Source organism: Sphaeramia orbicularis, chromosome 1 (genome assembly GCF_902148855.1).
Source record: "Sphaeramia orbicularis chromosome 1, fSphaOr1.1, whole genome shotgun sequence".
In the NCBI taxonomy this organism is placed as follows: domain Eukaryota; kingdom Metazoa; phylum Chordata; class Actinopteri; order Kurtiformes; family Apogonidae; genus Sphaeramia; species Sphaeramia orbicularis.
This window is the reverse complement of record NC_043957.1, coordinates 58,939,766-58,951,403: the sequence shown is the minus strand read 5'-3', so window position 1 is coordinate 58,951,403 and position 11,638 is coordinate 58,939,766. Positions and strand designations below refer to the sequence as shown.

The following is an 11,638-nucleotide window of genomic DNA, read 5'->3' as shown; positions in this document are numbered from 1 at the left end:
AAATTTTATGGTTATTCACAGTTACAGTTTATTCATGTTATTTTCCATTTGACATGTAAAATCACAGTCTGTTTTTGTCATTTCATTGATATTTTCCTGTATCTTAAAAATACAGGAAAAATCTGTGAAATAAACAGTGAAAATTCTGTTAAATGACAGTTTTTTTTTACAGTGTAAAGTTAGACATCTGCCTCAGGGCTCATCTGTCTTCTGTTCACTGGCTCTGTTCCAAAGCCATTTCCTCAAACTCATTCATTCGTTCATCTTCTGAACCTGCTTTATCCTCTCTAGGGCAACGAGGGTGGGGGGTGGGGGGGCTGGAGCCTACCCCAGTTACCAATGGGTGAAGGTGGGGTTCATCCTGGAGCCCTTTCCCCAAAAGGAGGAACCCAGTTAATCATATGTAAGTGTGCAATTAACCCTTTCATGCCTGAATTATGAGAACCTTAATCAAGATTTTTTTTTCCTGAGTGTTTTTATTCCTCTTTAGGCATTAAAAAAGCAATGTGATTGATTTTTTTTTATGAATGTATTTTTCATGGCACTACAAAAATGTCCACTCTGAACACCATGCGTTTAATTTTTGAAGTAAAGAAACATGCATTTACTGACATACTGTGTGAAAACTATGACATAAAAACAGTTTTATCCTCCTGAGACCCAGCAATGCATTTGTGTCCTCTGTAGGGGACAACAGTGTGACAGTTTCGCTGAAAAAATGCTGTCCATTGCAAATGACATTCCATAAATAAATAAATAAATTTGAAAAAACAAACCAAAACAAAAACAAAAAAAAAAACAAACTGTTGCATTATGCAGTTTCCAATCAAGACAATTGTTTTGTGGAAAAAAGCTAAAGCTGTTTTCACTTTCCTGGGTCTCAGGAGGTTAATGCTGCTAATCTGATGTTTTCTCACATTTGAACATATTATAATACTAGTTATTACTCACTCAGATAATATGCAAAAAACAAACAAACAAATAAATAAACTCTGTAAATTACAGTCTAATAACAGTTAGCAACTGATTTAGATAAAAGAACAGTACAGTTACAGTAATGGTCTGAGTGTCAGTGGATTATTATGGGATGGTGCATAAATGTCCACTGTGTTGGCTGAAATGGAACTAAACAATAAAACCCATGAATATACAAGAGAACAGCTGGAGAAGAACTGACCACTGGAGTGACCACTGGAGTGACCACTGTGCATGAAAGGGTTAAAAAAAGGCCCGTGAACACAGAGGAGTCCTGCTTCATCCATGCACCTCCAAATCCCCTTAAATAGTCAAACACACTGTCCATCCACTCATGTCATTCATGTCTTCATCATCAGACTAATTAAGTCAGGCTCTATAATTAGGACCAAACAGCCGGCCTGGTGCGCACGCATCCACCGTCCACCACTAATGTGCAGCTTTCCCCATCCCTCTGCTGGCTCTGCTGTGTCTCTCGTGGCTGAATCATAATTCGGGGGCATCCTTCTTTCTTTCACACAAACATCCAAGTGTTTTGCATCTTCTCTGTCTGGCTGTCGCGCGCCGGAAGCGGACCATAACGGTGTCTGAGAGCGCGAGCCAGGAAACGAGCAGTGCGCGCGTCTTCTCCTCTCCTACCCGTCCCCGTCCTCCGCTCCTCCACCACCAAGCCCCGTCATCATTACCGGGCACCGTGCCTTCGCTTCTCCGCCCCCCCCTCCTCATGCGTCGCGCTCAGTCTCCTCCTCTCACAGTCGGAACGCACGTCTCCATCTCCATCTCCATCCAGCCTTTTACGCGCGTAACCAGCTACTCCAAGAGAATCCCCAACGGTCGGCCCCTCCCCTTTCCGTTTTCTCGCCGCCCTCACTCAATCATGACCCCGGATCGGTGACGTAGGAGATTCCACGGTGCCCACTACCGTAGGCAATAACGGAATGCTGGAGTATAAAAGCTCCGTGGGTCCCGTCCACCGGCACACTCTCAGTGGCTCCGGACTCTGGAACCAGAGCATCAGCGCAGATAGCAGGCTTTAATCCGGTCTAAAAGGCTAACTCGCTTTGGGCTTTTGGTTCACGATGGAAACCTCTACGAATTTTCGGAGCCGACGATGCTCCATCATGCGCAACTGCAAAAGTAAGTTTATTTTTTCCCGGACCATAGAGTGCTGTCTGATTTTAAGTGTCTTTTAACTTTGAGTGAAGTGGTTTTATTTACACTGAGCTGAGGACAGGACGCATGGAAGCATGGTAGATGTTCTGTTCTTCAGACAGTTTTTATATCCACATATTGAAAAGGCTGTTGCAGGATGTGGATCAGATTATACTCCCATGTCTGGGGTCTGACAGAAGCAGCTGCTGTGTTTTGGAGGGTCCATGTGTTTTCAGTGCTGTGCGTAAATGCTTGGATTTAAACTCTGAATGCGTTTTTCTTTTTTAACCTAAGTTACTGACAGCTGCTTATACTCTACAGTTATTTATAAACTGAGTGTTGATGTGGTGTGGCTGTGTGTGTGGAGGTGACTGCACTTTATATTCTGAATTTCACCTAGAGCATGAATAAAGTAATTTATGTTCATTTTTGTTCATTTTCTTGCCCATTTTGGTTAGTTTTTATGAATGTTATCTCATTTTTGTTCATTTTTCTTAGATTTTTTTTTTTGTGCATTTTTTTTCATTTTGTTCCTTGATTTGTTCACGTTTTACTTGTTTTGTTGCTTCTATCTATCTATCTATCTATCTATCTATCTATCTATCTATCTATCTATCTATCTATCTATCTATCTATCTATCTATCTATCTATCGATTCATTATTTTGTTCTATTTGTTCATTGTACTAGTTATGTTCATTTTTGTTCATTTTCTTGCCCAGTTTGCTCAGTTTTTATTAATTTTATCTCATTTTTGTTAATTCTTCTTAGATTTTTTTTTTTTTTTTTTTTTTACATTTTTGTGCATTTTGTTCCTTATTTTGTTCATGTTTTACTTGTTTTGTTGCTTATATTCATCATTTATATTCATCTATCCCTCCATCATCTATCTGTCTAACAGAGACGCTCGTATCTTCGTGCGTCATTTCACATGGATGAACTGTAGTTAGAGCGCATGCACACACTGGGCTCCAGACCCCAGTACTGGTGCAGGTCTGGGGGGCTCAGTTCACCTCCTCTTACCCCCTCTCTGCTCTGGTGCAGGTGGTCTCTCCCTCTGGCTGGTGGTGTGGCTGGTCCTGGGTAAACCCAGTCCGGTGACGTCATGCCCGCACCTGTGCGTGTGCTACCCCACCCCCATGACTGTGAGCTGCCAGGCGCAGAACTTCACCGCCGTTCCGGTCGGAGTGCCCTACGATTCCCAGCGCGTGTTCCTCCAGAACAACCGGATCACGGAGCTTAGAGTTGGCTCTTTCGGCTTTGGAACTCAGGTAAGAACGACTGGAGAAAAAAAAAAAAAAAAAAAAACGGAATTGAAGGAGAAAATGTGTGCATGTGTTTGGCAGAATTCTGCTCCCTGTGGAAAACTGCATCCACATCATGTAATGTTCTGCAGTATCTGTGTAATTTATATTTTGTGTGTTGTGTATCAAAGATTTAACTTTAAAAAGTTTTATATACCTTATAATTTGACATTAAACAGATAAAAAAAAAACATAACTGCAATATCTCACAATATTATTAATCACTTGTTACAGGGCTATGATGGTGTTAAGAGGTTGAATAATTCACAATTAATTTCATACCCTACAGTCAGAAAGGAGAAAAAATAATGAGCCAGGGTGAGCAGGGAGCGTTTCTGAGCAAACAGTGACAGGCTGGATTTGGTGCATGTTGTCCTCTTCATGGCTGACTTAGGCAGGGGGAGCAGTTTTCAGCAGGGAGTAGAATTCAGCCCAACACACTGAGTCTAAAAGGCTAATGTGTGAAAATGTGCCCTGTCCATGTGCAGGTTCTGTGGCTGTTCTCTAATAACATCACGTGGATCGAAGCCGGGGCCTTCAGTGAGCTTCGGGACTTGGAGGAGTTGGACCTGGGGGACAACCCCAGCCTCCACAGGCTGGAGGGGGGGGCGTTCCGCGGCCTAGAGAAACTCCAGAGCCTCCACATGCACCGCTGCCGGCTCACCGCTCTGCCCCACGACATCTTCCACAAACTGTACAGCCTGCAGTTCCTCTACCTGCAGGTAGGGGCGCCGGAGAGTCACAGAAGTGTCTGCAGAGAACTGACAGACCGCTCATCCTCCTGCACCCACATCAACATACAAGCGTCATCAGACATGTCTTCACTAGTGACACATACGTGGCTCATTTCACATGGAGACAGAAAACACAAACTGGGAGGGTTTTTATTTTATTTTATTTTTTTCATGAAACTTTTGTATTTCATAGAACACACTTTAAATTGAACTTTTCTAGTATTTGCTGAGCTTAAACCTGTAACATTTAAAACTTTTAATATGAAAAACAATGTAGTCGCAGAAAAATCTGTCACCTCTGTTGCAGACAAATTGGGTAGAATACATGAAATTAACAAATGTCAAACAATTTAAAAGATTGATTTTCCTCAGAGACATTGTGTCTCTAAATCCATTAACCTCCTCAGAGCCACTGTCCACATTTGTGCACAAGAGTTTCACAGCTTTATACAAAAAAATAGAAAGAAAAGAAAACTGTCCACCACAAAGGACTTTCCATAAAAATTTTAAAAACTGCATCTGAAAAAACTGTTGCATCATGATGTTTCCAATATAGGCGCTGATTTAATAAAAAAAAAAAAAAAAAAAAAATGCTGGTACTACTGACATTCCCTGGGTCTGAGGAGGATAAGTAAATTTCTGGTCTGATTAGATAAAAACTTTTTGTTTTGGAGTAAAAATATCAACACATTAAATATATATATTATTCAACATTGTACTTTTCCTCATGTTAAACATTTGTCTTTTCTCTCTCTCTCTCCCTCTCTCTCTCTCTCTCTCTCTCTCTCTCTGCAGGAGAATAATCTTCACTTCCTGCAGGATGACATCTTCTCAGACCTCATCAACCTCAGTCAGCTCTTCTTGCATGGAAACCGCATCCGTACCCTGTCAGAGAACGTGTTCCGCGGCCTGGTCAACCTGGACCGCCTGCTCCTCCACGACAACCGCATCCGGCAGGTCAACCGCCGCGCCTTCCGCGACCTCGGTCGTCTGACCATGCTCTTCCTCTTCAACAACTCTCTGGCCGAGCTGCCCAGCCAGACCCTGAGGGACACCCAAGGCATCGAGTTCCTCCGTCTCAACGCCAACCCCTGGTCCTGCGGCTGCGAGGCCCGGGCCTTGTGGGAGTGGTTCCGCGAGGCCCGTGTGTCTTCATCAGAGGTGATTTGCGCCTCCCCTTCCACCCGCCGCGGTCAGGACCTGCGCTTCCTTCGGGAAATGGACTTCGCCCTCTGCCCCCTGCCCGACCCAGGCTCCATCGGTGGCTCCACCACCACTACGTTCAGCACCAAAACCCGTTGGTGGTTCCACAAAAACAAGCCCCAGTCGTCCACAAAAGGCGTCTTTGAGAAGTCATCAGAGACCATCAAGGCCGGTTTGTACGGGAAAGGCCCGTCCACGACCACTTCAGTCGTCAAGTACGAGCTCGGGGAGGAAGAGCTGGCGCTGCCCAAACTTGACCCAGAAGAGTACTGGGCAAACTACGGCAACGAGGACTCAGGTGTCACTCTGCGATGCTTTGAGCTCGAATGTCCGCCTGAATTTGACCCGCCTCCCTCTTCCTCCTCTCACTCGTTCTCCTCGCCCTCCGTACTATCGCTCCTAACTGTTTCCGTGTTCACGGTCTCCGTCCACCTGCTGTTTGGTTGAATGACACTCTTAGTACCCCCCCCCCCCCTTCCGGCCTGTTTTAAAGGCTGAGAGGACCCCTGTTAGACTCTCTACACCCCCTTTGCCCGCTCTGCTGTAAGCCGATTGTCAAGGCTCAGCCAGGGAGATAGGGGGACGGTTAGATTGTGAATCTACCACCTACAGGGCTTACTACTTTTCAGGGCTGCTAAGAGTTCTTCAGCTAAGGTCATATTCTACTAATCTGTGCAGGTATGGCTTTCTGTGTCTTACCTGTATGATGTCACTATTCCCTGCAATCAGGGCTATGAGGGCTGAGTCCATTGCTAATATTAGCGCGATTTGACATCATTGTGAATGATGTTGTTAGATTTCTCACCTCAACTTCAAGCTAACTACTAGTGCTATTAGTGCATCCAATGAACTGGCTGCTATAGAAACACAGTTACTGTTAGAATCAGTGCACAGTAATAACAATACTGTAACCACTTAAAGTGTCATGTAAATAGGTCATGTCTGTTTTGTGAGTGTTCAATTCGATAGCAGTGTCTATTGGTCCTGCACATTCACTTTTACCATTTGGAAATCCAGAAAAACTGTGAAGGCTAATGTTTCTACAGGACAGAGCACAACGCACAGCGAAGCAGACAGAGGTCGGAAGTACGATCCGACAGGAGGTAGGAAGAAAAAGTGTGAGGCATGTGTCCAAGGACGCAAGAACAGCGAATAGAAAAGGGACGACAACAATAGAGATGAACAGGGTTAGAAGGAGAAAGCACTCACACAGCAATAAGAAGCAGAGCAGTAGGACTAGGACTAGGACTAGGACTAGGACTAGGACTAGGAGCGCCTGTGTTGGCCGTAGAAGCAGCATTCTGCAGGAGTCCAGGAATAAACCCAGTCCTGAGTCGTGGTTAACGGCTCAGACAAACCCGACCCTTTGTGTACATACGGTGTCATTACGACAAACAGGGAATGAATGCTTCTGTTGAGGAAGCCCGGTATTTTGGTTTTTGGATGTCTTTCTGTGACATATTGATAATAATGTGTTGAGATTGTTGACTCAAAGACACACTGAATATTTCCTTACTTGTGCTGTTACACTTTTCTTTATGAGAATATTTGCAGAATTTATTTTGAGATTGCTGACTTGAGGAACTTCATAAAATACACTCTGAATATTTACCTGCTGTTGCACTTTTCTTTGGGGGATGATTGGGTTTTATTCGCTCTACATTCATTACAAATGCCGTGTCTCCACTACATGGAACCGGCTCAACTCGACTCTGGTACCAGGTCCTATTCCAGACCGTTTCCATTACAGGATACTACAGTACCTGGTCGTCATAGCAACACGGTGCGTCACTTCCGTGTCATCTGCTCAGAGTTGCTGATAAACTCGCTTGTTGCATGTTGTCTCGTCAAACTGATGGTGATTTTTTCTGTCTGAACCTCTTGGACAAACCATGGTGTAGTTTTACAGACTGTCATCATGTGGATTCACCTACTGACAGATTTACTGTCAACTTCTGCATCTGTTTTTTGTAAAAGGGCGGGTCACAGAGATGACTCTGACCAATCAGAGGTCTGCAGTGTTTACACAGTGTCACCTTTGAGTATCTGGTCCTCAGTCCTGGAACCTCAGCAGAGGTGAGACCAAAAAACTAGTACCAGGTACCAGATTCTAGGCCCTTTTTCGTAATGGAAACACAAAAAGGTCGAGTCGAGTCGATACCACGTAGTGGAAACACAGCAATAGATGGTCACATGACTACGGCAAATCGGGGAGACAAGAATCGAAAATCTATCAAATTATGAAAGCAACAGATTGCTGCTGCTTCATGATTAAACCGTGACTAAAGGACTGGCCACATGGACTGATGTCACAGCCAGGGGGGGCGGGGCTTGGTCAGAATAGCCCCCTGGCTGTGATGGCCATCTGTCTGTGTGTGTGTGTGTGTGTGTGTGTGTGTGTGGACAAAATGAGGATGAATGGATTCACAAGATGGCAATGCTGCAAAAGGCAAATACGTCAGTAGATTTGTCACTTTTCTTGACTCATCACCGCAGCGATGCCAGATAAACAGACGAGGTGCAAATTGGCTGATTTGTAAATATGTTAAGAGAGCAATGTGGTTCTGATGCAGAGGGTTTGGGTAAAAGACCCACGGAGAGCCAGGCGTTCATCTAAAATGAAGCTAATTACAACTACAATTCAATTAGTACTGCTCAAACACCCAACAACAGCTAATTCAGAAGGACTGATCAGATTATATGGAAGCAGTGCAATAAAAGGTGTTAGAGGAAGACACCAAATATGGTCATTTACCATCCGCCTCCTGCTCTGTGTTCCTCTGGGGCTCTTTCCAAACAACCACGTTCCTTTCTAGGAATAAATATGTGCTGCTGCTCATGGTCATGTGCCGGACCTTTCCCATTATCTTACTTTAATTCCATTTTCCCCTCCGTTTTATTTTATTTAAGATCGGTTCCTGTAGAGGACATGAAGTGTGTGGGGGTGGGGGGGGTGTCACTACTTCCAATGGAGGAGTCAAGGCCAAAGCCAACATGTTGTAGGAGTGAAGGAGTGGGAGGGAAAAGCAGAAAATGTACACAGATACAAGGTTCTGCTGGCTTTACCACAATCCACCTGTTTTTAACTAAGTTCCATTTAGACGGGTTTTTTTCCTAGAGTGGGACCCTCCCCTAACCCTTCAGAGTGGGACCCTCCCCTAACCCTTCAGAGTGGGACCCTCCCCTAACCCTTCAGAGTGGGACCCTCCCCTAACCCTTCAGACTGGGACCCTCCCCTAACCCTTCAGAGTGGGACCCTCCCCTAACCCTGTGAAGGTGGTTGGTCTGAGGGAATATTCAGTGTGTTCTGTGTGTTCAGTCTCTTTCTTTCAAACTGAGCCTCTTCAGTGGCCATGACAGCGATGGTCACATGACCAAGGTGACAGTTTTATAACCCCCCCCCCCTCCCTTGGTAAAACTTGTCACTGTGCATGTTTCATGTTTTGTATCAGAGGAAAATCAATCAAACATAATAAGACAGATCAGCTTCTTTGTTATTTATTTTTACGATTAAAGAAGATGTTATTGAACGAATGCAGCATAAAGAAGGAATAAATTCATACTTGTTTTATCTAAACTGATAAGTGTGGGCGTTTCATTCTATGTCTTGGTTATTGTCCAATCAACAAACACCCAAAGCCATCTAAGCACACATACACACACCCACACACACACACACACACACACACACACACACACACACACACACACTTACCGTTGTGTAAGTCCTCCAGGCTGCTGTCCAGCTTTCTCAACTATACAACGGTGCCACTACTTCGCAGAATAAAGAACAAAACGCTCGGAGATGAAAACAAATGGTGTATCCTTCATTGTTATTCACAGACACACAGTAAAACAACTATGACATGTTCAAATGTTTCCTGAACAACTGAGTTAATGGCACAGTGGTGTGCTGAAGGAAAACATCAGGTACAATAAAAAATATATTCACTAGTACTAAAAAGGAATTCATTCTGTTGAGTTCATACTATAATAAATAATTCATTCTATAGAATTCATACTATAATAAATAATTCATTCTATAGAATTCATACTATAATAAATAATTCATTCTATAGAATTCATACTATAATAAATAATTCATTCTATAGAATTCATACTATAATAAAGGCTACAAGGTCATGGCAATGAAAACATGTCAGGAAGAAACATATAAACCTTGAAACAGAAGAATGCACTGGTTTTTAGTCTTGAAGTGCATCTTATATACGGTTTACCCTAACCCTCTGCTCCTGGACCCTAACCCTCTGCTCCTGGACCCTAACCCTCTGCTCCTGGACCCTAACCCTAACCCTCTGCTCCTGGACCCTAACCCTCTGCTCCTGGACCCTAACCCTCTGCTCCTGGACCCTAACCCTCTGCTCCTGGACCCTAACCCTCTGCTCCTGGACCCTAACCCTAACCCTCTGCTCCTGGACCCTAACCCTCTGCTCCTGGACCCTAACCCTCTGCTCCTGGACCCTAACCCTAACCCTCTGCTCCTGGACCCTAACCCTAACCCTCTGCTCCTGGACCCTAACCCTCTGCTCCTGGACCCTAACCCTCTGCTCCTGGACCCTAACCCTCTGGTCCTGGACCCTAACCCTCTGGTCCTGGACCCTAACCCTAACCCTCTGCTCCTGGACCCTAACCCTCTGGTCCAGGACCCTAACCCTCTGGTCCTGGACCCTAACCCTCTGGTCCAGGACCCTAACCCTCTGGTCCTGGACCCTAACCCTCTGGTCCAGGACCCTAACCCTCTGGTCCTGGACCCTAACCCTCTGGTCCAGGACCCTAACCCTCTGGTCCTGGACCCTAACCCTCTGGTCCTGGACCCTAACCCTCTGGTCCTGTACAGTTTGTTCATCAGATCTCTGCTTATATGCAGGATACGTTAAATACTAACATTGATTTGATTTGATTGTTGTTGGTTTAGACTCTGAACGGATTTATTAAAGACAAAGGGGTCAGAGGAAGGTTTTACTGACACTTCATGCACGTTCCACTTCTACAAATCTACAAATATACAAATACAACTGTGGGAAGAATGTCATCGATCAAATGGGACTCTTTCTCAGATTTTCACTCGCTTCAACATTTTTTTGCAAAATTCCACTTGGATCCACAGTGAGTCTGTCAGACTGTACTCTGTTCAAAAGTCACACACACACACACACACACACACACACACACACACACACACACACACACACACGTATGACATGCAGCTCATACGTGTGCGTTGTCAGGTCTATATATGGATAAAAGCTGCATCACAGACTCATCCGTCTCTTTCTATTGGTCTGAGCTGCAGAAAAAACAAACACACACGACGGCGTTTACAAACTGGGGGGGTTCCACTGGGTGGGAACCATGTCACTCAACAGCCAGAACCAATCAGATTCATGAGGGAGACCCCCCCCCCTCCCCCAGTGTGTTGAATAGATGAATATGAATGAGGACACACTTTAGATGGGGGGGTGGGGGGGTGGGGGGTGTCAGGACTGGGAGGGGCTTTCAGTTCTGTCTGTGCGTCAACACTTGGTCACAACTTGGTTCCACCTGCTGAGTACCCCCCCCTTCTCCTCCTTCTCCCTCCCCTCTCCTCCCCCTCCTCTCTCTTCACCTTCTCCATCTCTCTCCCCCTTCTCCTTCCCTCTTCTCCCTCCTCTTTCTCCCCCTCCTCCTCCCCCCTTCTCTCTCCCCCTCCCCCCTCCTCCCCCCTCCCCATCACTTTCTAACACACATTCACACACATCCAGACTCTTTCTCCTCCCTCCACCTCCACCTCCTCCCTCTCCCCTCCTCCTCCCCCCTCCCCATCCCTTTCTAACACACACATATTCACACACATGCAGACTTTCTCCTCCCTCCACCTCCACCTCCTCCTTCTCCTCCTCCCCCCTCCCCTCCCCATCTCTAACACACACATATTCACACACATGCAGACTCTTTCTCCCCCCTCCTCCTCCTCCCCCCTCCCCACCCCTCTCTAACACACACATGCAGACTCTTTCTCCCCCCTCCTCCTCCTCCCCCCTCCCCACCCCTCTCTAACACACACATGCAGACTCTTTCTCCCCCCTCCTCCTCCTCCCCCCTCCCCACCCCTCTCTAACACACATGCAGACTCTTTCTCACCTTCTTGTGCACAGACGTAGTTTGCGTAGTTTGTGTCTTCACTCTTTTTCCAGGATGTGTCACCTCTTTCATTCAACTCCTCTGTCACTTCTTCTCGTCTTCGTGCACTTTCCCCTATTCTTTCTTTGTT

At 45.5% G+C, this 11,638-nt stretch overlaps 1 protein-coding gene across 1 annotated transcript; it reads left to right on the top strand.

Annotated features, from left to right (window-relative positions):
- Nucleotides 1-1,788: 1,788 nt before the first annotated feature.
- Nucleotides 1,789-7,032, top strand: rtn4rl2a (reticulon 4 receptor-like 2 a). Its single transcript, XM_030149559.1, has 4 exons — nucleotides 1,789-2,112; nucleotides 3,171-3,397; nucleotides 3,919-4,152; nucleotides 4,960-7,032. Exons 1-4 carry the CDS (start codon nucleotides 2,055-2,057, stop codon nucleotides 5,812-5,814), a joined length of 1,374 nt encoding a protein of 457 aa, XP_030005419.1. The 5' UTR covers nucleotides 1,789-2,054; the 3' UTR covers nucleotides 5,815-7,032.
- Nucleotides 7,033-11,638: the final 4,606 nt, after the last annotated feature.